The sequence below is a fragment of the Corvus kubaryi genome, unplaced genomic scaffold (assembly GCF_017639235.1).
Source record: "Corvus kubaryi isolate FWS band 111438036 unplaced genomic scaffold, C.kubaryi_AGA036_p1.0 37201, whole genome shotgun sequence".
In the NCBI taxonomy this organism is placed as follows: Eukaryota; Metazoa; Chordata; class Aves; order Passeriformes; family Corvidae; genus Corvus; species Corvus kubaryi.
In genome coordinates, this window is record NW_024581058.1 from 489,349 (window position 1) to 516,021 (window position 26,673).

The 26,673-nt window shown below is 39.9% G+C and overlaps 1 protein-coding gene across 7 annotated transcripts in view; it reads left to right on the top strand.

Moving 5' to 3' along the window:
- LOC121661838 (golgin subfamily B member 1-like) overlaps positions 1 to 22,509 on the top strand; it is a 34,190-nt gene extending 11,681 nt beyond the window's left edge. For 2 of the 7 annotated variants that reach the window (XM_042022388.1, XM_042022389.1), the window contains exons 15-29: positions 1,061 to 1,214; positions 2,027 to 2,150; positions 3,001 to 3,131; positions 4,322 to 4,431; positions 4,698 to 4,866; positions 5,220 to 5,324; positions 5,597 to 16,426; positions 16,684 to 16,835; positions 16,915 to 17,074; positions 18,365 to 18,517; positions 19,054 to 19,221; positions 20,115 to 20,212; positions 20,568 to 20,702; positions 21,311 to 21,425; positions 21,902 to 22,509. In XM_042022388.1, coding sequence (XP_041878322.1) covers positions 1,061 to 1,214; positions 2,027 to 2,150; positions 3,001 to 3,131; positions 4,322 to 4,431; positions 4,698 to 4,866; positions 5,220 to 5,324; positions 5,597 to 16,426; positions 16,684 to 16,835; positions 16,915 to 17,074; positions 18,365 to 18,517; positions 19,054 to 19,221; positions 20,115 to 20,212; positions 20,568 to 20,702; positions 21,311 to 21,425; positions 21,902 to 22,060 — 12,763 coding nt within the window. In that variant the 3' untranslated portion in view covers positions 22,061 to 22,509. Of the gene's footprint in view, positions 1 to 1,060; positions 1,215 to 2,026; positions 2,151 to 3,000; positions 3,132 to 4,321; positions 4,432 to 4,697; positions 4,867 to 5,219; positions 5,325 to 5,596; positions 16,427 to 16,656; positions 16,836 to 16,914; positions 17,075 to 18,364; positions 18,518 to 19,053; positions 19,222 to 20,114; positions 20,213 to 20,567; positions 20,703 to 21,310; positions 21,426 to 21,901 lie in introns of those variants that run through there. The other 5 variants (XM_042022392.1, XM_042022390.1, XM_042022391.1 and 2 more) reach the window with 5 other exon arrangements.
- The last annotated feature ends 4,164 nt before the right edge of the window (positions 22,510 to 26,673 follow it).

The window sequence follows — 26,673 nt, forward strand, 5'->3', positions numbered from 1 at the left end:
ATTAGGTGTGTAATTTTGAAATATTATAGGAAGAATTTAAATCTAGCAGGTGCTACAGAATTGTGAGTTAAGGAAATCTGTGGTATAAGTAATCCTTGGCCAACTCAGATGAAAGCAGAGTATTCCCTGTAGGGCTGAATCTCCAGGTAGTTCCTGGTGTTGACCTCACAGATGCATCGACATCAGTTTTTTGGATTTTGTGTGCTGTGAGGACAACTGTGGATTCATGTGATTAAGCTGGAAGCCAAATTTGTAATTATCCAATTAATGTAACTCTCAATTAAAGTATGGAGCCACCTTTACTTTCCCTCCCTTTCCCTGGCTGTGCTGTTGTGTCTGCTTTGCATGGCACGTGTTGTTTCCTAATCTTTACCCCAAACGTGTCCTGTCGTATCACAAAACAGATGGGAATGCACTTCCGATGACAAATCATTTCTAACAATGAACAGGATGCACACCTAAGCACTCATATTCTCAGTTTATTCAGTGTGTGTATTTACTAGTGATTCTGTATTTGTCTTGAAAAGAATGATGTTACTAATTTATGATAAGATGGTTTGGTGCCAGTTTGCATTGTAACACGTGCTTGTGACTTCCTCAAATGATCTGGCTTGAGAGCTCGTACTAAAATTAAAGTTTTTATAAAAATGAATGTGATTGTTGAGATTAAAAAGGCATCAGCTGAAAAAGCTGTGTTTTCATCATACAAATTAGGTATATTTGAAACTAGTAAATTGAATTGAGATGTGATTTGGCATTTTAATTGATTGGCTTTTCTTCTTAGTATGGTATAACCTCACCCTTCCCACTCTCCTGTATAAAGTCTTCCTCTAGAGCTGATGAAGAAGTGAAGTTAGACTTCAGTTTCCTTCTTCTTAGTGAGATACTCAGACTTTATGTTCCATGTAGCAATGTTGGAGGGAAATCACAAGGTGAATGCAGTGGATTTTAATCTTTAATCTTGTTCCTGTCAGTCATTCATAGGGACTTCACCCTGTCCCTGGTCTCTTTTCATGTAGTAGTGTCTGATGTAAATGTAAATGCTTTCCTGTGGCACAAAACTGATCGAGGATGACTGGTTCTTTCCTGGCTGCTCCGATCCAGCCATAGTCTCAGGGCAGCAGGAGCTGGAGGAGGAACTGGCCACAGTTCAAGGAATGGGCAGGCTGCAGCAGGCAAGAAGAAAAGGCAGTCAGACCAGCAGGAAGCTGCAGGTGGGTTCAAAGAGATGTGAGTTAAATTTTACCTGTCTGCTAATAAAAATATGGAAAGTACGGTTATTTGTGTGGTACTTTAGTCTTTAAAACATTAGGAGCTTAAGAACATAGACTGGAACTGAAAACATTGATAAATTTAATGATCATGTACATAGCCAGAAGATGAGAAGTTCCAATGGCATCGCACCTCTCTCTTATTTCTTTCCACTGAAAAATCACAAGCTTCTCTCTGGAGTAATTCCCATGCCTGAAGCCATGTGTGTGCTTCAGATGTTAAGGCCGTTTTTGGCTTCAATAAAATCTTAACAAATCTATTTGCTGGTGGAGCTTTATGGAATAATTAGTGCCACTTCATTCAGGTGGACTTCTAGGTAGGTAGTGCTGAACCTTGCATGAAAAAATGGTAACTTTTGTAAGAATTAAGATGTAATTTTCACATTAGCAGACCATTGGAAGAATATAATTAGTAAAGTGATACTTCAGAGCACTCTTAGCTGTAGAAATCAGGGGACTAATTAAGGTATCCAAATACAGTTATCCGTTGGCTTCTCAGATGGCTGAGGGTGTTTTTAAAGGCTGGCAGATACCTTAAAAAGCCTGTGGGAGATGTGGCTTTTCTGGAAGTAATAGCTGGGAGCTGGGCAGGCCACTCTAGTCTACAGCAATCCCACATAGTTGCATTTGGTCACCTGAATCACATGCTGAATTTTGGGATTTTTGATTGACACTGTGGTTTTAGTGGCAGAATTATCTTACCCCTGCTTGCTTCCTTCTTTAATTTAAACTTCCTTCTCATGTTTTGTGTGTAGGAAGAATTCCCCTTCGATGGCAAACAATGCTTCCAAGAACTGAATGTCACCTTGGATAGCACTGACTCAGCTGAAGGAGAAAACATGGGAGGTTGGTGGCCAGAGTACCCTTCACCTAATGCAGGTGTGATAGCGACTAGACAGTTGATTAAAGCATGCACACGGCATCTGCATTTTGTGTCTATTTTTGTTTTCAAATTCAGCTAACAGCCCATTTGTGGTGTATTCTAATCTTTGTTGGATTTTTTTGGCTTGTGTTTTCTTCCTTTTCATTTCTGAGCATGTGCGTGCTGGATGAACTGCCTAGTTCTGGCTCACAAGTACAGCATAAATATGGCTGAGCACTGGAATTGGATGAGCTTTGATGCCCATCAAGTATCCCATGTGGCAAGATCATGTGGGGTTTTTTTAAGTTACGAGTCTTGTTCCTTTGAATGTGTTTCCAGTTTATATCACGGTTATGTTGCAAACCCGAATTCCATTCCATTGCTGTTTAATTTAAAAATACAGTTCTCAGTTTTTAATGCTGATGTTTTTATATCAGTGGTAAAGATGGCAACTACGTTTTATTGTTAAGGTGGAATAGGCTCTTACAAATTGTCAGTCCAGATCAGTTTATTAATAATTACTTAAGATACGATCCTGCAAGTACCTGATAAACTTGTGGTTAATGTAACATGAGCAACACTATTGGTTGAGCCACAATAGTGGTGGCTCAGTATTAGAATATTTCTGCCAGATCCTCTGAGTTCTTGAGCTCTGCAACTTTATTTTGGTTTTCCAGCATTAAAGACTACTTTTGCCATCTAAATTTTGGGGATGTAGTGGCTTGGATATTTCCACTAGAAAATGGGTGAGATCTGATTGTGCCCAACACTCATGAGAGCTTTGAATAAGGAGCTGCAACCATTTCTAGACTTCAGGAATTTTGGTAGACTTGTCTTGAGAGAATTTTTCTTCTTTGACCTGAGTAGGTTTACGGAGTGTGGTTGAAGAGTTGGAATTGGAAAGAAACCAACTGCAGGAACAAATACTTTTTCTGGAAGAGCGTTGTCAGGATTTGGAAGACAGATTTCAGCTTCAAGGTAGAATGGAGGCTCTCCAGGTGAGCTTTGGAGCTGTGTAAACCTGATGATACAACAGAATCATTCTCAGTTTATGTTCTTTCTATCGTAGCCTACAGTAAGCTAAAACCATCAATTTGCAGCTGACAAAAAATGGCGGCAGCCCAATTTACACTCACTAATTCTGTTGTCAGAGAGTGTGCACATCCTATATTATGCTTTGAGGTGGAAGCCTGTTGCTTTTGTTCAGCACGTGGAGAATCATGATTAGGATTAAGCTTTATTTGAGTTAGAAACATAGTAAAAGACAACATGATTTTCATAATTCTTTGTGGAGGTCGTTGCCAGAAGGTCCAGAATTAGGTTTTGGTTACGACTGGCTTAAGTCTCCCTCTTCTTACATCCCTCGGGTTTTTTTTCTGGGTATGTGTATATTTAATATTTCTCATATATATATATATCTGTATATATCTGCTCATTTATAAAAAAGAAATTCTGTATAGAAAAATGATTAATAATTTTTTATATATATATACACACATGCAATCTGAACTATTCTATTAGCTAGACATATATTTATATTTTAAAACCATTCCATGAAGGCCCCACAAAGAGCAGTCAAGTTCTTTTCAAAGGAAAAATTATTTTTAGTATTTCCTGACAGACAAATTACTGTGATAATTCGTGAATTGTATTTTCACTAAGTGACACAACTGATCATGTGCTCAAACTCTTGGTGCATTACTCTTAGTTCTTTATCTGTTAAATTGCATAAGTGTAAAAAAAGAATGACTGGTTTTAAGATGAGAGACAAGCTTACATTAATTATTGAGACTCTTGTAACAAAGCCTTTCAATACAGGTAACGTTTGGTGTAGAGGAAGAAGGGCAGCTATTGAGGGCGGTGCAGGTGTGTTCTGCCTCCTCCAAAATGCCACCTTCTTTTCATGAATGGTGACAAGTTTGCCATGTTTGTCCTACTTGCTGTTGATTCTGGATGTGTTTTGCTTTTGGTTTTTGGTTGCTGTTGTACAACTTTTTTTCTTTTTTCTTTTTTTTTTTTTTTGTGGTTTTATTTTTGAGTTGGTGCAGTGGTTCTGACTAGAGTAGGACATCTGTACTGTGTTTAAAAACCCCAAAAAGCTGTGTGAACGAAGCTTGCTTCCTTTCTTCTCCAGTTCTCTCGTGCTTCTCTGAGTGTGATAATGCTCTTTATCATTGCTTTGTTGCAGAATGAAAATGAACGTTTGCAAACACAACTCACCCAACTGCGAAACCAACAAATGCGAGATGTGGAAAAGCATCAAATTCTGATCTCTGGCTTGAATGAGCAGCTTAAAGGGTAAAATGAAGGTTCTTTACAACTCCACACACCACTGGCTTTCTTTGCTTTAAACTACAACTTCTAATGAGGAGTATAATCTCTTAAAACACTTGAAAAGACAATTAATTGACTCATGTTTCTGTTTGCAGTTGTGTTATTTTTATACTTGGAAGTTTAAGTGGAAAGTGTAAAAATAGTGATTCTCTTAGTTTGGGGCTAGTAAGTTTAGGAAACGTAACGCAAGCTTTGTTTTCAAAATGTCTAAATCTATATTTTCTTCTTAGATTAAGTGACAGAAATAGTTTCCTTGAAAACTCACTTGGAGAAAGAGAACAAAAACTGGTGAGCACGACAGAAAAGCTGGAACAAATTGAAACTTTGAGGAAACTGCTTCAAGAAAAGGATGTTTTGAACAAAGAGCTTGGTGAAAAGTTTGTGCATGCTGAGCAGAAAGTAAGTTAAACTTACAGTTAGTATTTCACTTGTTAGAACTGATGAGCTTTAACCATAACTTTCTATTTGTGTCCCAGCAGAAATACTGCTGTTTTCCCAGTCTGAAAGTTTTTGCTCAGTCTTTACAGTTTTGTTCATTTAATTGCTTTGCATTAAGTTTGGTGTAAGGAGTTCTTAGACCCAACACAGCTTTGCATGAATGTATTTACATTTTATTGGAGTGGTAAGTTATTGTTTATTAATTTGAAAGTATAAACTTCACTGTTGTGTAAAGTCTATATTATCACTTGTAACAGCACAATTTTAATAGAATTCTATGTATTTCTATCACATGAACTTCTACTTTTAATAAGCTGAATGAAGCCTTAAAGAAATGCAGTGTGTATGAAGTGGAGAATGTTGAGCAGAAAACAGCCATCAGTGATCTCACAGAAAGAGTTGCTACACTGAAAGAAAAGGTAATTTATAAAAATAATGTAAGAGAAGGAATTTTATGTTCATTTTTCGTGGCCCATTTAAATGTCAGCAAAAGCGACAGCATGAGCTACTTTAAATTTCATACACTGAGCTTTTTGTTTGCTAAAAGAATCTAAAGAAGAACATCTTGTGACTTTACATTGGGTGCAGGCTGATTACCTTAAATGCTTGTTCTGTGTGTGGGGTGTAACTTCTGTTCTCCCTCTAACAGGTGTTCGGAGTGTTCTCATAACATTATTTTTTTGCTGTTTAGACTTTGAAACAAGACAGTGTGGTGGAGTCCATGCAGCTGGACCTGGACCAGACAAATGAAGAGCTTGACAAATTGAATTCAAGCCATTTGGAGGAGAGGTCTCAACTCATTCAAGATCTGCAGAAACGTGAAAGAGAAATCGATAATCTGAAAGAAGCACTGGCAGAGAAAGACAGGGAGATGTCTGTCCTGTCTCTGAGCATGACAGAATATTCTGAGCAGGTTATGATCCTGAAGCATCAAGTGCAGTGCAAAGAGGAGGAGATGCGAGGTTTGGAAGAGGCTTTATCAAAGGCTGAAAGGGAAATGCACTTGCTGAAGGAAGTACAGACAGCTGATGTGAGAGATGCCAGCATGAAGATCTCTGCCCTTTCTGAGCAGAGTAACACCATGCGACTGGAGCTGGAGAGAGTTAGAGCTGAGAATGAAGCTAAAACCAAAGAAAACGAGGAATTAATAAGGCAGAGTGCTGAGAACAGCATGACAATTAAGGATCTCCGCTCCGAAATCAAGGCCAACAACGTTGCGTACCATAACAAGCTTGCGGAGTGTGAGTCACAAATTACTCTGCTGAAAGAGCAAATTGCTAAATCATCGGAAAAGCTGCAAGAAACAGAGGATAAACAAAGAAAAGAAACGGAATATTTGAAATCTCAGCTTGAGGAAAACAGTGCTCTGAAGGAAAAATGGAACAATTTGCTTAAAGAGAAAGAGAGCAAAGCACAGACACTGGAAAATGAGTTAAAGTCAATTAAAGATTCATACAACAAGCTGGTTTTGGAAAATACTAAAAAAGATGAAGAGTTGGCTGAGTTATCCAGGAGGCTTACAGAACATACTGACCATGGGGAAACAGCTAAAAAGGAATTGCAAGAGAAACAAGAGCTCATTAATTCATTAGAGCAGAAACTTGGGGCTTTGGAGAAGCAAAATGAAGAGACTAAACTTAAATTAACTGGGGATCTGAAAGCCAAAGAGACATGTTGCAAAGATCTTAATGATCAATTAAATGAAATGCATAAACAAATTAAAAAACTGGAGATAGAGACACAGGAGAAAGCTTCAGCTAATAACCAATTGCAGGCAGATCTTGAAGGGAAACAAGAAAAATTGGCAGAGCAAGTAAAAGCAAATGAACATCTGAAAAACAGTATAGGTACAATGGAAAAAGAGAAGGAGCAGCTAATCAGAGAAAATGAGAATTTGTCCAAACTCCTGGATGTAAAAGAGTGTGAGTTGTTAAAGAAAACCCAGGCTGTGGCAGAATTAGAGAATAAGTTATCTGTTAGTACTGCTGAGTATGAAAAAACTCTTTCAGTACTAAATTGTGATAAAAACACGCTGGCAAAAGAGATTGAACAACTCTCAGCAGTTGCCAAGCAAAAGGAAAGTTCAGTTGCAGAACAGCTGGGGGAGAAAACAAAGGAATGTAATATGCTGGCTGAGCAGTTGTCTGAAAGCAAGGAACAGACCCAACAGTTGCATGAACAAGTGCAATCACTGCTCATTCAGCTGCAGGAGATTAGAGATGAAGAAATAAAGAAAGAAGAATTGTTAAATAATAAATTATCTGAATGCAGTGGTCTAATCCAAGAACTCAGCCATAGTAAGGAAAAGAATTTACTCCTGCAGGAACAAATTCAAAGCATAACTTTGGATTTTGAAACTGCAAGCAGGTCTCTAGAAGAGAAAAATCTTCAAAATGATTCATTATATAAGGAAATGGAAGAGAGTAAGCTTTGTGTTGTAGAGTTGCAGGATGAAATAAAAAATCTTAAAGATGAAAAAACTAAATTATCTCAGTTGGTAGAGGAAAGAGACCTGGCTGTGAAAAGTCAGGGTTTAGAACTTGAGAAGTTTCAGAGGCAAATTTTTGAAAAAATGGAAGAAAATACAGCGTTAAAGAATCAGCTGCAGCTGTTAAACAAAGAAGTGGAGGTGCTTAGGCATGAAAAGGAGGACTTTTCAAGCTTATTGAGTGAGAAGTCACATGAATGTGAATGTCTCCAGTCTGAAATTACTTCAGCAAGGCACCAGGCACAAGCAGCAGCTCTAGAAAATGAAAAATTGAAAGCAGACATGGAGACAGTTAATGTTACAGTAACGAAAAAGTCAGAGGAAGTAGCTGCTTTAACTTCACACCTGTCTCAACAAAGTCATAATATTTTAGATTTGAAGGACCAAATTGACAGCCTGTTGATGGAGAAAGAAAACTTAAAAATTGGCTTTGAGGAAAAAGAAACTCTCCTTTCTGAAAAGGAGGCTTTGATTCAGGAAATGAAAGATAAAGTGGCAGGAGAAGGGCAGTACATGGAAATCATTTCAGATCTGCGAAACCAAATACAAGCCCTGAGTATTGAAACTGATGAGTATAGACACACAATGAAGGAAAAAGAAAATGAATTTAAGAGGCAAGCCCAAGAATTAAAGTTATTAAAAGATAAATCTGAAGAGTCTGATGTACTTAGGGTTCAACTGTCTGAGAATATGGAGGTTATTTCTGACCTTCAAAGTCAGCTTAAAAACTTGACAGAACAGTCGTCCCAGTTGAATGATTCAATTGTACAGAAAGATGCATCTTTAAAACAAAAGGTAGATGAATACATCAGTATAAAAGCACAGCTTTCTGAGGTACAGGATTCCTGTGTTGTACAGGAGAAACAGTTACAGCTTTTAGCCTCTGAAGCAGAACAGTTAAAAGTACTTGTTTCAGAAAAAGAATCAGCCATCAACACTATTTCAGTATTCAGTGAGAGTTTAAAGATGCAACTTCAAGAGAAAGAGACTGAGTGTGGTGTCTTAAAGAAACAGATGGTGGAGCTGGAGGAAATGAAGGAGAACTTCCAAAAAGAAATAGAGCATCAGAAGAATGTAATAATTGAGATGGACCAGTCCTTATCAGAAAAGGAATCATCTCTTACAGAAAATGAAAATCTGCTTGAAACTCTGAAGGAGAAAGCAAGGAAAGATGAAGAGAAGACACATTTAATTTCTCAGCTCCAAAGTCAGGTCCATGAACTAACACAAGAACTACAAAACTCTAAAGAGCTAGTCCATGAGAAAGAAAATGCCTTTCTATCTCTCCAGGAGAAAATTGAAGCACAGTATGAGCTGAGAACTCAGTTGAACGTGGCTCTTGGGCAAAAAGAAGAAGTTATTGCAGGACTGCTTAATTCGTTAAAGGAGAAAGATGCCAGTGTACAGTTGGCAGAGAGCAGTGTTAGTGCTCTTTCTAGTGAGATTGACATTCTCAGATCCAAATTAGAGGAAAGCCGAACAGCAATGAAAACCCTTACTGAGGAATTTCAGGAAAGGAATGAGAAGCTTGATAATCATCAGAAAAAAATTGCTTCTTTGACTGTTGAACTTGACTCTCTTAAAAATGAGCACCAAAAAGCACTAGACCAAATAAATACCCGGGAACAAGAACTACAGCAGAAAGACTTGGCTGTGGAGTCTCTGCGTGTGACGTGCACTGAACAGGCAGAGAAATTGGAATGTTTGCAGTTGGAGTTAAACAACATAAATTCCAAATCATCTCAGGACTGCCATGACAACGTGCTTTTAATAAACAGTCTGCAGTGTCAGGTGGAGTCTTTAGAGAAAGAAAAAAACCTGTTGCAAGATGATGTTGGTAAACTGATGGCTGAAAACACGCAACTTACTGCATCTCAGGCTGATTTGCAAAAGAAATTGGAAGAGCTCCGGGAAATCCATGAAAAACTAGAAACCAGTGAGAATTACTCAAGGATGCAGATAGATGCTGTCAAACTGCAGATGAAGACTGAAAAAGAGAAGTTACAGATGCAGGTTAGTGTGAAGGGTGAAGAACTTTCTAAATTAGAATTTAAATGTCAAACTCTAGAACAAAGCCTTCTTGAGTCAGAAAACAAATGGGTGACAGAACTTGATAGGGCAAATTCACAAAATAATGATCTTACTGAGCAATTGAGCAGTTTAGAAAGTGAAATGAAATCAAAAGATAGCAAAATCCACTCTTTGCAGCAAGAGCTGGATCTTACAAAAGAGAAATTAACTCAGAGCTTATCCCCATTACTTAGTAGCAGGCTTTTATGTAAAGGAAAGAAGGCACAGACTTCAGATTCTGAACTGCAGCCAACCGATATTAAAACTCAGTTGGAAAAATTCTCCACTCTGGTAACTGCTATTCTGAGCAAAGAAACAGAAGGAGAACATTTGCAACTGGTGCTTTTAGAAAAACAGAAAGAAATAGACACCATGAAAGGTGAATTAAGAAGTATGGAGTCGCTTGAGAAGCAGACAGAGGTGCTGCAGAGTGACATGGAAAAAATGAAGGGCAAATACACATCTGAAATTGAATGTCTGTCAAAAGAAGTGGTCTCACTCAAGGAAACATTAGGCAAACAACAGTCTCTCCTGAAAGAAAGGGAGGAGTCTTTGGCAGAAATAAATAAGCAGGTGGAATTTCTTCAAGACAGGATGAATAACTCAGAAGAAATGGTAAGAACTAGTCAAGAAAAGCTGCAGGCTGAAGGTAAAAAAGTAGCAAGTCTCCTTGAAGAAATGGGGGGAAAAGATCAGCTCATCAAAAACTTAACTTCCCAGGTCAATCAGCAGAAGGATTTAATTTCTGGTCTAAGCCAGCAACTGAAAGAAAAAGACTGTTCTGTTACCCAGGTCATGGAATCGTTGTCTAATGAAATGCTGAATTTTTCGGAAGAGAGAAATACATTAAATGCCAAACTGCAAGACCTTGAAGCTGTTCATAATAGTTCAGTGGCAGAGCTAAACCGAGTATTGCGGGAACTTGGGGATTGTAAGAAAGAACTGCAACATAACCAGATTATGTTAAGCAGCAGAGAAGCTGAATTTAAAGGTTTAATGAACGAGAAAGAGGAGATGAAGTGTAATCTTGAGAAAATGGGCAAGGAAAAGGAGAATCTGAAGAAGAAACTCCAAGCAGCATTGATAGTAAGAAGAGATCTAATGCAAAAAGTTGGGAAATTAGAAAAGAGTGGACAGGAAGAAATAGAAAAAGAGCAAAAAAAAGCAGAGGAGCTGTTGAAGCAAGTTAATGAGTTAAGAGACAAGCTGAAACTAATTGAAGGACAAAATAATGATTTTGAGTCTCATCTTGGAACTTTGAAGCAACAACTTGTAGAAAAAGATGCCAAGATAAGTGATTTGACCAAAACTTTATCTTCAAGAGCATCCTATTTAGAGGAACTTCAGCACTGTATCGCAGAGCTAAATGATGTCATAGCTGAAAAACAAAATATTTGTGAGCAGAACCTAAAATCTTTAGGGGAAAAGGACTGTATGCTTGCTCATCTGCAATCTATGCTTGATGAAAAAGCAAGGGCGTATCAAGAGGAGCATTCTCAGTTGCTCTTGACTCTTGAAGAGGTGAAGTCTGAACTTAAAAAGAAGGAAGAATTGTTGAAAAATTCCAGTTTAGAAGAGCCTGGTTCAGGTGCTGGAGACAGGAATGAGTGTCTGAATCCCAACAATGTTAATGCCATGAATCAGTTACAGAAAGAAAAAGAAGCTTTACAGAGGGAGCTTTTGGTCATGAAAGAAGATGCTAAAAAATTCCAGCAGGAAAGGGAAGAGCACATGAAACTGGCGGCAGATTTTGATGAACAAAAAACCGACCTTGAACAGCTCAGGCAAGAACATAAAGCACTCTGGGAAGTTCTCCAAACAAAACGTAAAGAGCTGGGCTTTAACCAGTTAGAAGGGAAGGAGCTGGCTCCAACCAAGGCACCGCTGGGAGAACAAGCTGCCCTAAGGAATTTGGAATCAGACAAACCAAGAAACAAGGCTGAGGTTGCATCCTTGAAAGAGTCAGAAAACATGTTCACTTCAGTGCCAAGTGAAGACACTGAGCTAAAAGAACTAAGAAGTGATTATGCAAAACTTCAGGAGGAAACAGAGATGTTAAGGAAAGAGTTGAGAAAAATACTGGTTGAATTTGGTGATGATAAAGAAGAAACAATCAGTTTAAAGTCTTTGAGCCAGCAGGAGCAATTTCAGGGCAGCTTGTTGGAGGACATAAAGCACCTACAGAAAAAGCTGAAAGCACACGAGACTGAAACTGTAGAGCTCAAGGCAATGCTTGAACATGTGAATAATGAGAAAAAAGCACTTACTAAAAAAAGTGAAGAGGATTACAGGATGAGCCAGGAGGAACTGCAGAGGTCAAGAATTGAAGCTAAGCAGGAGGTTGCAGAAAAGAATGAGGAAATAGAAGCACTGAGATGTTCACTTAGGGATTTAAAAGATAAACTCGGTCTGGAAAAGGAGTTACTAAACAAAGCCGTAAAGGAGGCCCAGGAAGACGCTCACCGTTACAAAACAGCATTTGAAGACCTGAAGAGTGAAAAAGAGGAACTTCTCAGCTCTTTGGAAAAGTCCAATTTGGAACTAGTTAACGTGAAAAAGGAGGTAGAACATTTCAGTGAAGAAAACAAAAATCTTGTGGCAGAGCTGTGTGTGCTGCATGAGAAGGCTGAGATGAGTAAACCTGTGGTGTCCAGCAAAGAGCTTAAGGAAGAAAATGGGACTGAAAAGGAGTTAGGAGAGGTTGGTTCAGAAAGTAATTGCCATCGAGGGAATTCTGAAGGAAAAGTCACAGCTTTTCAGCTGTCAGAGACTGATTGCTCTGGGAAAACTAAACTGAGAGAAGCAACAGAATGTGAAATCCAGAAACAAATGCAAACAATGGAAGAGCCACTGGCAAAACCTGCAAATGGAAATGATTCCAAAGCCCAAGAGCAAAGAGCTGTAACAGAAGAGAAATCCAGAGAGCGCCTCCAAAGGAAATTACAGGCGGCTTTAATATCGCGTAAAGAAGCCCTGAGAGAAAATAAGTGTCTAAAGGAACAGATTGATCAGCTGGTGCTGGAAAGAGAAGAACTGGTGAACAAGACAGGAATGCTGGAGCACTTGCTAGAGCTTGGCCAAGAAAAGCAGAGTTCAAGTGCTGTGGCTCCCTTGTCCGGAGAGGAGAGCCTTGCTTCGGAAAACGCGAGGCTGCTGACCGAAAATGAAAACCTCACTGCAGCGTGTGAAAGTCTGAAATCCACCATGGAGTCCATAGTTCAGGAAAAAGAGGCCTTTTCTTTCCAATTAAATACCTTAAAAGATTCTCAGACAGTTGAATTGACAGGCTGGAAGGCTAAACATAGCGAATTAAAGCAGGAATATGAATCGCTTCTTCAGGCGTACGAGAATATCAGTAGTAAAGTGGCAGATATGAGGCAAGTCATTGATCTCAGTAGGAAGGAGAAGCAAGAGGCTGTTCAAAGACTCAGGGAAGGACAGTCTGAGAAGGAGGCTCTGGAGAAACATTTACAAAATCTCCTTGATGAAAATGAGGTTGTTAAGAACCAGCTGAAGCAGCTCAGTGAATCCAAGAAAATGGAGGTTGAGGAGTTACAGAGCAAAGCAGAAAGGCAGATCCGTGAGCAGGAGGCCAGGATGCAGGAACACCAGGATCATCTGCATGAGCTCACTGAACAGAACCATCAGCTGATGGAGGAGAACGAGCAGCTGAAACAAACTTCTGAAAACCTAAAGCAGGCTTTAGAGAAAATTCAGAATGAGAATGATGTCCTTCATAATAACATCACTGTAACTAAAGCAGCCTTGGGAGAGCTGCAGGTTCAAATGGAAGTCTACCAAAATGATACACAGTCTAAAATCAGTGATGCATTATGTGAGAATGAATCACTGTCAAAGGACATTATTGTGTTAAAGGATAAACTCGCTGAAAAAGAACAAGCTGTGCTTGTCCTAGAACAAGAAAGAAAGTTTATTTCAGAAAAAGCACAAGAAACTGAGAAATCTTTGCTCCACAAAACTCATTGTCTAACAAAGCTGGACATGGAATGTAAAAGTCTAACACAAGAAATTGTTAGTCTAAATGAAAAAGTTAAGATTTTGGAGGATGACAAATGTCTGTTACAGGAAGAATTAGAAAATGTACAAGAAAGTTCTTACAAAGTAAAGAATGAGAGAGAATTTCTTGAGACAGAATTGCTTAATCATGTTAAAAAAGTTGATCATCTTACTGATAGGATGAAATCAGCACAGGTACAGAATAACTTGCTGTTACAGCAGCTGGAAGAGTTAAAGGCAGAAAAATGCAACGTGGTTAGAGAAAAGGAAGAGCAGCAGCTCCATCTTGTAAAGATGTTTGAGGAGAAGGTGAAAAGTGCTCAGAGGGATAATAATGGGACTAAAAACAAAACAAAAGAATTGCAAGAACTCTTAAAGGAGAAACAGCAGGAGATCAACCAATTGCAAAAGGATTCTATAAGGTTCCAGGAGCTGATCCTGGATTTGGAAAGATCTGTGAAATTGTCACAGTCAAAAAATGAAAAATTCGAAAAGGACTTAAGTAATGCATCAGAAAAGCTAGCAAAATCAAATGATGAAATAGTTCATCTCAAGGGAAAGCTTTCTGCACAGCTGAACCTGTTGGACCAGTCAAAGAGGGAAGTGGACAGGCTTAAAGAAGAGAATCTCAACTGGAGGAAAGAACTTCAGAAGAAAGGAGAGGAACTGCAGCTTCAAAAGAGAGGATATGAGAGAGAATTGGAATTTCATCTCCAGCAGCTGAAATTGCTTCACAAAAGTGAACTTTCGAACCTGGATGAAAAACATGGTGCCCTTGAGAGAGAAAAAGATCGGGCGATGAGTGAGGTTCAGGGTTTGCAAGAGGAAGTCAGCACAAAGGACTCTCAGAACAAGCAGCTGCAGGCAGATCTGAACGCAGCTCTGGCACGATTGGCTGCTTTCACAAAGTGCATGTCCTCCCTTCAGGATGACAGGGACAGGGTCATCACTGAGATGAAAACCTGGGAAATGCAGTTCAAAGAGGCCATCCAAAACAAGGAGAAACAGCTGGAAGACAGCAGCAAAAGAATAGCAGCCTTGCAAGATGAATTGAAAGATAAAATGACTCAGATTCAAGAACTAAATATCAAATATTCTGTGGTAGAGGAAACAAAGGATGAACTGTATTTGAGGCAAAAGTCTGTTGATATGCAGCGCTATGAAGAGCTCTGCAGGATAAAGGAAGAAAATACCTTCTTTTTTAACAGACAGCAAGAGCTGGAGAGTGTTCTTCAGTCCAAAGAAGAAGCTTTGCAGGCACTCCTGAAAGAAAATAATTTTCTTAATCATCTCATAGAGAATAGTAAAAGTGCAGGAAGAGAGATAAAAGCTCTGGAAAGTAATTTTACAAGACAGGAGCAAGAATTGCAAGAGCTTCTAGCAGAGAAGGAAAAAATGAATGCTGAATTGCAAAAGCAGATGACCATTTCTGAGCAAATGAAGATCATGCTAAATAATAAAGACAAGGAAATTTCCTTACTTATTTCTTCAAAAGGGGATGAAATTTCGGACTATCTGATTCAGGTACAGACTCAACATAGGAATCAGATGAAAGAGTATGAACTTCAGGTGAGGTCTTTGCAGATGGAGAGACAAGCAGCTGAGGAGTCCCGTCAGAGGCTGGAAAGCGAGCTGAGAAATCTCCAGGTGAAAGCAGAAAAAGCAGGACAGGATAAGGCTGCGATTGCCAGTGAAATAGATGCCTTTAAAAAATCCATGTCATCTCTCCAGAACGACCGGGATGATCTTTTTACCAGATACAAGGAGCTGGAACATCTTCACCAGGATGTCTTAAAACAGAGGGACAGTCTTCTCATTGGCAGTGCGAGTGAGACTAATGCTTTGAAACAGGAATTAAGGGTCCTTCTCAACAGGATAGATGATCTGCATTCTGAAAATGCAATGCTGAGTGCACAGCTCATAAAATACAGGGAGGATCTTAACCAGGTTTTGTCTCTGAAAGACCATCAGCTGAAGGACTTACTTAAACAGAAATTGGATTGTATTAAAAGCCTTGAGCATGAAAAGTACGATCTTCAAAAACAAATAAAAGAGATGCAGCTCTCCAGTGAACTGCAGAAGGGGGCTGCCGTGGCTTTGGAACATGAGAATAAAAAATTGGCATCTAAAGTAAGTGATTTAGAATCTCTAATTGCATCACTAAACAAAGAGAAACTCGTTTCTGAATCTGGAGAGAAGCTGCTAAGTAGTGAGAGTATTCAGAAAAAAGAATCAAATGAGCAGCATGGAGGAAAGCTTCAGAAAAAGGTTCAGGAACTCCAGAAATCCAGAGGCAGAAGTGCAGATGAGGAATGCAGTGGGACTCTTTTGACACTTGAGGATGGAAATAAACCTGATGCTTCTGCAGAGAAGATGCTGCTCGAAGTTCAGTCTCAAAACAGTGAGTTGAGATCCCAAAATGAGGCCTTTGGGAAAGCAATGACTGCTCTGCAGAACGACAGAGATCGGATCATAGAGGACTTTAAAGTTCTTGAGAGCAAATACACCTCTGAGCTCAGGAGTGAAAGAAAAAAAGGAGATGAACTTGCAGCTGAATTGGAGGGGTTTAAATCCCATCTCATGAGTATCCTCAAAGAAAACTCTCTTCTGCACGGGGCTGTCCTTGATGCTGCAGATGAGGTTACCCTTGCTCAGGTGGCTGATGACATTGGAAGTGTCTGTAGGACTTTAGTCAGTCGGGAGCTGGAGGTGAGCAGGCTCTCAGCCCAGTGTGGCAGTCATGTCCAGCAGATTGAAGCGTTTGCCAAGGCTATGGCCAGTCTCCAGGATGACCGAGACAAATTGCTGCAGGAGCTCAGCCATCAGAAGGTAACTTCTGAAGCCAAGCAGGGCACAGCTTCATTTCCCATTGATTGCAGCAGCATCAATGAGAGAAATTCTTGTAAAAGTAGTTTGGATGTGCCTCAGAACAATGGGGAAACTTGGGTAAGTTGTAATTAGCCACATGGCTCTCTAATTTTACTCTTCGTGCAGAGAATGCTCAGACACATGATGGGTTCTGGAGTTTAACTTTGTGAGAGTGCTGAGATAGCACTGTGTGCCCGGAGAAAAGGTGTGTTTACAGTTTGGGGAGTTAAGGTAAATGGGGAAAAACCTTATTCTGTAATTAGAATTTTAGCACTAATCAAACTTCACCCATCTACTTTTCATTCCAGTTCACTAATGGTGTTTATTAAAACTAGGCTAAAGAAGGAGCCAGCCTTGCAGCTGTTGAAATATCCAAACTGAAGGCCAAGGTTGATGATTTGGAGAAGGCTTTGCATCAGACAAAAGCCTTCCAGGCAGAAACCGAGAGAGAGATCACATCGTACCAGAACGAGCTGGCTGGACTAAGGTATAACAGTACAGCTTTATCCTCTTCATTGATTTGTAGAGAATATATAATTGCTTAATGTCTGATGTTTTATGTTCAGAATGGAAAAAAACCTCCTCCTCTCCGAGTCCCAGGCACTGAGAAATCAGTGTCAGATCACAGTGGCTGAGAAAGACCGGCAGATTGCAGAGCTCCAGAGGCTGCAGCAAGACGTGATTGGGAAGAAGGCCCTCCCTGCTGGCAGCAGTTATGCAGTCAAGGTAGAGAAATGGAATGTAGCAGGAATGTAAAGTGGAAGGTAGCAGTTTATTGTGTGAAATTAGCAGCCTGCTTCTTAAAAGAGAACTATGCAGCACTCTACAGTGATCCTGTAAGTTACTGTCTTAAGTTAGTTAAATCCAGAATACCAAAGGGAGAAGTTGAAAAAAAAAAAAATCGAATTACTTATTATGGCTGTAACCCATTTTCAGGGATGTGGTTTTTAAGAGGATCAAAAAAGAGCTTGGTGGTTTACATGGACAGCAGGCTTCACAGTTTGTATAGTTGATGCAGAGAAGTTTTAAACACCTAATAAAGTTCATTTTTCAGAGCTTAAATCAATGTCTAATTAGACTAGGACCTCACTGGGGGAGAGAGGGGAATGGAAGTGTTCTTGTCCTTCCCTTGAAGCAGCTGGAGCTGGCTTCTGCCAGGAACAAAATCCTGGATTTAGAAAAGCAGCAGCTGACACCCAGGCTGGCAAATGCTGTTTTGTAGACTGTCATGAAAGATTCAAGGAGAGTGCTATTTTAGAATAATATTCTTGTTTACCTCTTCTGTGCCAAAGGAAGGAAGCAGTATTCATTTTAATTCCATTAAAACCAGCATTTTAGCTGCTGAAGTTTGTATGCTGTTCATTTTCTGTGATTACAATAATGAATAAGAGCTATTGACGAGTAATGTCTGTGGGTAATGGAGTGTTTTATGTGGTAAAAACCTTTTATTTCATGACTATATGGGTAAATAGATTCCATAAAGCATTAGAGATGGCACATATCCCTCCTTTATTGGAGATTAATACCAAAATGTTGAGCTGCAAAAGATAAAGAAGGCCAAAGCTGTAAATTGGTAATAAATTCAGGTGGTTTTTTTTTTTCAAAATGGATTCTTTCAGCTTTAAATTGATATTTACAAAACAGTTTTTCAAGTCATGAATACAATACATTATTAGCTTGAAAATAACTTGTGAAAGGTGTCTTATATTAATCCTTTGCTACTTTTCCCCTTTTTTTCACATTATTCTTATATTCTTCACATTATTTGCAAATTAAAAATTAGGTTGGGTTGCCTTTTTGTGGTAATTTTTTGTTATTTTTTTAATGCAAGTATTAACACGATATATTAAAAAACCCCAAACTTTTATTTGAAGTGTCTTTCAAATGTGGTATTAAGTTGTAAGGAGAAAAGAATCTTGCGAAAAGGGAATTCTGTAGGGTGTCTTTAGTGTTGGGGTTGTGGGTTATTTCGAGGACTTCTGTACCATTTATCCTGAATATCCCGATATTTTTAAGGCTTTGGAAACTGCCACCCTTGCTGGAAGTGCAGATGGAGCAGAGGACATCAAACGTGTCCTGGCTGAGAAGAACCAGCTGCAGAGTGAGCTGCAGCGCTGCCTCCAGGAGATGCAGCAGAAGGACCTGCACTTCCAGCAGATCAATTCCAAGGTAACTTGGAGCAGCAGCTCTGATCCTGAAAAGCTCACGTGAACCCGGGCTGGCATCACGTTGGAATGTTGCTGAAGTGGTGGTGTCTTGCATGACTGAATGGTATTTTACCTTCAAACTTAGGTGTTTTAAAACAACTCAGCCTGGAAACTGCAAATCAAATGTCAGTTTTGTCTTTCTGCCAGGCTTTCCTGGCTTGGTATTTGACTGAGAGATTTCTTTGACTCTGCGTTCTGATGACATTGATGAACTTCTGAACTTCTACTCCCAGTCAAATATTTTTCATTATAGACAGAAACGGGGTCTGTCTTAGCTGGAACAAGATTTCAGCTTCTGGTTTGGGTGTGCTGATGACAGGGGAAATCACTGCTCAGCTTTCATTATTTCCTCTGCTCATAAAACATCTAAATCCCAGCTGAACTGTGACCTTGCCAAAAAGTAGATGCAATTTTGAAACAGCAGGTCTCAAATCTGCAGGGATTTCCTGGGAGAGCTAATCCCTAATTTTTAATGACTTCATTGTGAATTTCTCTCAGGTTGTGCAGTCAGCAGAAGAGAATGCTGTCCTGTCTGCCCAGCTGAAGGCTCTTTCCCAGACTCTGAGGGACAACCAGCTTCACTACACCGATCTGCAAAATCGTTACTTAAGGCTGGAGAGGGAATACCAGGCAATGCAAGTGACATCTTTCCAGGGCTCTGTCCAGGTAAACAGATACATGGAAATATTTTTAGGTTTCTTCTTTCTGTGCTTCCACTTTCCTGGTTTTCTTGCTAAAAATGAAATAAGTATTTTTTGTTGTACTGATTCAGTACTTTTGCTGGCCCATGATGTGCTGAAGATAACTGTCTTTAGTGTTGTTAAATTGGTTTAATTTGACTTTTCATTTAAGGAAGCTGTTCTACATATATTTTTGTTTTGAAAAATCTCTTTTGAGTTGGTCTACAGCTGGCAGAGATAACTGGGTGATCACTGCTCAGTGGATCAGGAAGTTTAGTGATCATTTCACATCAGTCCTGGATTGTTCTACAAAGCTTGAGTAGTATTTTCAGAAGTGAGATCTACATCACCAGTTCAGCATTTCAGTACCCTCTGCCAGCCCCTCATACACATCTGTAAGATTATTATTTGGGGTTGGCACTTCATGATCTCTAAAGCCCCTTCCAACCCAGTCCTTTAGGATTCATCATTATTCCTTTATTTTTAAAAAGCTTCCCTGCACTGCCTTGGTTATTCATTAATAATCATTAATAGAACACCCTAAAATAGCATATGGGTACATATGGAAAACAACCCTTGCTCTTCCATAAATGGAAATAAATCCAAACAAGAACTGTAAATTAGATATAAATTAGAAATAAAATAAAGCTGCCTTGCTTCTGGAACTGTGGTCAGTGCTGTATTACTGTGTGGATGTGTAGATGCATTTTTCTTTCCCCTCTGACATTGCTGAGAGGTGGAAATGAAAACATTAAATGGCACAAAGAATGATCTGTTCCACTGTTTTGTGGTGCTGTAATTGAAATAAAGACTTTTGGCAAGTAGAAAAACAGTCACTTGTTTGGTGGTTTGTTTTTTTCCCCCCTTAATATTTTCTAGGATGAAACCAGAGCAGAAGTTCCCCCCGGAGCGCCACGGGAGAGATCTGGGATTATTGTGGAGATAGACAATATGGAGCTAAATGAGCTCAGGAAAAGGTCAGGACTCAGAGCATGTATTAGCAATATTGGTTTCCTGACAGCTGTGTTGTGAGTGTGAAAGTAATGCTTTTCTATCCCTCTGAGGCATTTGTGTGGAGAAGGGGAAGGAGTGGATTTACAGTGGATTAAATGAATCATAAGCCATATTCTTGAATTGTTATCATTTGGTAATGCTTGTGGTTTGTCTCTGTACATAAATATACTAATTGGTGACTTTATCTCAATATTTAAGCTAAAGCATCTCATTATAATTAAGTGTGTCACAAAAGGGAAGATTTCCTAATAAAAAAAGAGCAAGTAAGTAGTTCTTTGAGTCCATTAAATACTGATTTCAGGTTTGATTTTGTCCCAGGCTTGCAGAGACTGAGCAGCAACATGAGTCAGTGCAGCAGGCTCTCTCCCAGCTCACAGAAACACTGGCAGAGGAGAAGAGGAGGAGAGAAGCTGCAGAAGAGGCTCTTGGACTCTCTGAGGAGAGAAGTAACAGGTAAAACACAGATTATTTATTTGCCTTTTATTTTTAGTGAGATTAGTGAGAGGTTTTCCTGTGGGTCTTAGGTTTTTTTGAGATAGTAATACTGATAATAAACAAACCTGTTCGTGAGCCCACAGTGCCTGAAACGATGAAAATCCATGTGTTAAAAAGCTAAGTTACACTCTGGATCAAGAAAGTGTTACAGGCTTTGGGATTTTTTTTTTCTATGTTTAATTTCATTTGTTAGACTCAGTAATCAGTGCTATTTCTTTTTTAGAAAACAAATCTCCCATATAACAGCTTTAGCAGAGCCACTGGTTAGATTGAAAATATCATTATCCACCTGCCTAAATAAAGTGTCCCTCATTACCATCACCTGAAAATCACTGTTCAGTCAGCTGGTGATGGTGGGGGTTAATTCTGAATAAATGAAACACCTTGAGAGTAGATTGTAAATAGGGACTGAAAAAGACCTGGCAACACAAAGTGAGTCTGCTTTTTGTGGGGACCTTCTCTCAGTAATTTAAGTATGCAAAATAATGGGTTTTGTGTCAGTGCAGTACTTAAAAGAGGAGGTAATTCAGCAGTTGCATGTCTGTGTGCCTTGCATTTTTCTCTAGATTTGAAGTAGGCAGTTACAGGTCTGTCCCCAGCGACTACGCTGTCCAGATGGAAGCTGAGGAGGAGAGGGAAGCCTTAATCATCAATCCCAGTGAACACATCGTTGTGAGAAAGGTAAGGCAATGAAAGCCTTTAAGGTCCTTAAAAGTGGTGGAGAAACACCCTTCATTCCTTTCTGGGGCTGTGAGTCCAAGACCAGCAGCTGTGTAAACTGTGTCAGAAAACACCCTGCATATGTCCAGATTAAAAAATGCATGTAGTCAAATTTATGCTGCACATGTGGCCATTAAATAAACTGTGTCTGCATTTAATTGTGCGTGCCCAAAATGCAGTAATGCATATTTATGTGCGTGGAGTTGCATAATACACAGCTTGCATTCATTCCTTTCCCCTCTTACTAATGCTGCGTTTGGGGCCTTTAAATCATTTATGCTTTGGCGTTTGGGATCGCCAAACAGGGTTGTGTTTTGGGGTCAGTTGCTGTGTCAGAGGCAGAAGGCTTGTAGAGCCTCACAAATCCAGGCTGCAGTGGAGCTGTTTCTGATTTGTATTCCTGATTCTTCATCTGATAATTTCTGTCTCTTCCCCAGATGAAAGGAGGAGCCCTTTCCCTGCGCCGCTGGCTCCGAGGGCGAAGCCTTTACTGCTCCAAGCTGCTGACGGCCCGAGCCAAATCCCGCTATTTATTCCTCACCTACTTGGTCACACTACACCTCGTTGTTCTCCTGTGCCTCACTGGTGTGCTCTGAATCCACTGTATTCCCTGGGGGGCTCCTTTGCCTGTGGGCAGTGCCAATCCCAGCCTGGAGGCTCCCCACATGCTGCTGTTCCGCTATGCACTGGACACGGTCGTACAAAACACGGAATCCTGAGCTTCTCCAGTGAAATCTGCGCATATCACACTTGCTCCAAAGTTGACTTGAATCACCCTTTAGCAGTGGGATATTATATTTGCTAAGGAGAAAATATTCCCCTCTGCCCTAGAAGGAAACTGCTGCATACAAGTTATTTAATATTGTTTGTGGGTACATAATGGTTGATTACTACTGAATGGGTTGTAAATGATATCTTTTCTATACAAATTTTATTTTAAGAGTTAAACTATAAATTCTAAAGGAATATCAAGCTATTATTGTATATTGGCTTCTTGATTATAACAGGAAGTTTTATAGAGTGCAATAAAGGAAGAACTACTGGATTTTTGATTTTCTTTGGTTGGTTTGGTGTTTTTTTTTTTTTTTCTGAAAATAAAAGAATTAAGAAGTTTCTTCTTTCCCATTCAGTTTGTAAAGAAATCAAGGTGCACAGGTCTGTGTGTGGTAATGAGGTAAGCTGACGATTAAAGATTCAGTAAAGATTCACAATTGAGATGACAGAAATATCTCCAACTTCTTACATTTTTTTGTGATTTTTTTCTTTCTGTAACTTGTGGGGGTTTGGTATTTTTTTAAATTTACTTGCATTTTTCTTGGTGGGGTTTAGTTACTGCCTGTCTTGGAGGCAAAACATTCCTCAGCTGCAGAACACGTAAAATTCAAGCTTCTCAAGACACAACTTTCTGTATTTTACATGTTTCAGCTACAAGGTACAAATCAATAAATTCAACAAAGAATCTTGTGGGAAAAGGAGACCCCAGTGAATACGGAAAAGGAAGGATTCCATCGGTTTTACTGATGAGCAGAAACAAGGTTGACTTGGAGATATTTTAGTGAAGTGGTTTATCTGCTTCAGAGGTAGTCACTGCTGCAGGTAAATACTGTAAACCACCTTCTTATGATGGTCCTTCATATTTCTTAGTCTGGTAAAGGTCTGGATTTTTATGTAAATCCAATATATTCTGCTATAATTGTTTTTTTTTTTTTCTTTAAACGATGGTTCATCTCCTTTGCGGGGTTGATTCAGCCCCTGTGTTCAGCCCTGGTGTCACCCAAGTACTGAGGTAACTCCTAAACACCAGGTACAGTGGGAACACCAGTACTGAACAGGCTGACTTTTCCCTTCCCAGCCTGAAGATGGGTGTTAGCAGGATGGTAACGAGCTGTTCTTAGCTAATTATGTTATAACGAAGCAGAATGTTTTCCAAAGGCAGCAGTGGACCTTCAGTCCATCCAGTGTGAGGGATTTTTGTCTTCAGGGGAGAGAAAACAGCCCTCTGTCCTGAGGCTTAGTGAGTGGGAAAGGATCCAGAGGCGTTAGAAATTCTGTCCTGCTTTATCCAGGCCTCCCTGCTGTCACTGTGAGAAGCACAAACTGGAAAAAAAGGAGCCGAATGGTTTGATTGTAGATATCCTGTGAAGTCCATTCCAGAAGCTGATCAAAATGTATTGGGAGGTGAGCTCATGTCATTTGTAATGAAGCAGCTTTTCCTGGATGAGTATTGCCCTGAGAGTGTTCATGCTTTAAATGCTTGGCTTCACTTGGCCTGAGAAATTGAGGAAAATTGTTTAAAATTCTCTACCCTCAAATTCCAGTGTCTCAGCTGATGTAATTCCTGATGTATTTAAGAACTGAGTTTCCCTCTGGTTTGTGGTGTTGGAGCCAGAAGCTGGGTGCAGTGCTGTAATCTTGGATACTGCTGGTAAATAATTGGTTTATTGCAGTCCAAAGCCTTTTCCTGAGGGTTTTGGAAGAAAATACCAATTCATGGCAATGTGCATGAATGTTCAAAACCACCAGCTACTAGAACTAAGGGATAAACATTCCCACATTAAAGCTCTTTCCAAATTTACCCGATAAAATAATCCATTTTTGCCTTGTCAGGGACAAGAACTTTGCTGGACAAGTGCTGTTTTTCATTCCTTTCCCATTTCTGAAGAACCATTCCTTACTGAGTGAAGATGCCAAAGAAGGAAAAATAAAATCCTTCCCTCGACTGCCTAAAGAGGCACTTTTCCAGTCCTAAAAATAACCCAGGGACCCAAAATCAGGCCTGCCCTTGGTGAGAGCTTTGCCATGAATTTTGGGCAGAGCAGGACTTTGAGGTGTTGGCCAGCTCCTGAAGCTGAGGTGTTCCTGGGAAGTTGTGCCAGCTGCCCCTTGTTCTTTTTCCCAGAATAACCACTTCCATGAAGTGCTTGCCACCTACAAATATGGAATAGGTCCTGGAGTGAGCTCTCCACATTACAGAGTGGCTTAAAAAAACACAGCAAATGCTTCCCTGGAACTTTTGCTGCGGGTTATTTTTAGTCATTTATTTGAGATTGATGATCCCCCTCTAAAAAAAGAAAAAAAAAAGGGGCTAATTTGAACGTTCCAGGAGGGAAAAAACTTTGAAGTAATGGATGTTTAATTTATATGAACTACTGATGTTGCAGCTGCTACGTGCATAGAAGCAGTTAATTTTAACCAAAGGAACTTTCCAGGTGGCAATTCCCCCTTGGAAGAGGTGGGATTTCTGCTTACATCCCAGTAGAGAGCCAAGTGTGTGTCCTGTAGCTGAGCTTGCCCATGGTCACGAGGCCAATTAACAGAGTATCCCAGCGCCCTGGAGGCTGCAGCAGGAGATTTCTTTCCCCTTTAGAAGAAACAAAAGGCTGCCAATGTCCTGATTAATCTGCTTGGTTCAATCCTATTCAAGTGGGAATTTATGTGGGTACTTCCCATGCTTGGTAAAATCGGGGTTTTAGCATTGACTTTGCTGGTTAGGTTTATTCTTTCCCAAAATTGCTGTGTTTTAGTGATATGAAGGTGTCTTATGAGAAAAAAGCCCCACTTGTTGGATTTTATTCATGTCATGAGTCAGATTTTGATTTTTTTTCTGGGCTGTCAAAACTTTCCCCTGAAGTTCTGTGTGATGAATAATGTTTTGCCTTATATACTGTGATACTATTTGGGGCAATCATGACAGGCTTCCTAATGCAAAAGTGATAAACTTAGTAAAATCAGTATTTAATAAGTGATTTTTCTTCTAGAAAATCTGTCTCTGCTTTATGTTAATGAATGAGTTGTTGCAAAATACATGTTTTTCACAATCATTTCAGTTCCATCAAGGGGGAAACCTCACTGTTTAAAGGCAAAATAATGGAACTGCTTAGACAGAGAGAGCAACCAAGTGAGTAAATCTGGAGAGATTGTATCTTTTCTACCTGTTTCCTTCCCTTTATTCCTCTGTGCAATGGCAAAGGACCCATTCTTTGTGGAGAACCATGAGTTTGCTGATGCCCACCTTGGCTGGGCTCCTGTGTGGGTATAAGCAGCACTTCCTTCATTTCTGAAGCTGCCTTGGTCTTTCTGGGGGGGTTTATAGAAGGAGTTGGTACAAAGTGGTTACCCACAAATTCACATTTTAGTTCCTTCCATGTTTTGGGGGTGCATTCTGTGAGGGCAGCAGCAGGAACAGTATTTCCCAGGAAGTTTTAACTTAAAAATGGTATTTTGTCCCTGAAGTTCCTGACAAACTGCACTAATATTGGAATAATATCCTTTGCAGGGTTGGAATGGGTTAAAAACACAGCAATGCTGAGGATGAAGCACAGAGTAGAGGAGGGATCCTGGCACTGGAACATCCCACTGAGCATGGAATCATCCCTAACTGGGATGACATGAGAAAGGTGGGTGGTTTATTTTGTTTTGTTTTGTTTTGTTTTGTTTTATTTTATTCTTCACACTCATTCATCAGTCATGAAGTTCCTACTGAAGCAAAACATTTGACAATGACAGAAAGGAGCTAAAGTTAAAAAAACCCCACAGGTTGCACCTCATCAGAGGTGAATTGGAGAAATACTAAATTATTGAAACTGGGGGCAAAAGCTGTGAGGTGCAGGGGAGGGTTATTTTCTCTCCTCAGAACTGACCTACATGAGCAAGAGGATGGGTGGTGCCCACATCTCTCATTCCATGTGACATTCTCGCTGTCAGTTCCAGAGGAAAGGACAGACTGGGCTTTCCTATCCCTGTGCTGATCCTTTCAGAGGGGGTTTTAATTTTTTTTTTCTTGCAGCATGTTTTTTCTGTTGGCAAAATTATCTTTTCATGTCTGGGTGGTCAGAAGGCATCTCAATTCCCCATCCATCACGACTTCCTTGGCATTGTGCAGTGAGCTCTGTGGGAAATGCCAGTTCCAGCATGTTCCAGGTGCAGGCAACAGGGTGTGTTCATGGGAGAAGCTGCTAAATATCTTTAATATCCCATATGTCCTGGTCTCTTTGGGAAGTATCTGGGTCTGTATGTGGAAAATACTGTACTGTCTGGGGGGAAGCTCCACAGGGAAATGCTCCTGGTACTGTTTTCCTGAGGAAAATGCTGCTGAAAGGGAGATACAGGGCTGGGATTGTTCTGCACTCTGCTTGGTAGGAGGAGGGGCAGTTAGAACCCATATATCTGAACTCAGTTACTGTGCCATGTCCATGGACCCAGACTGTTC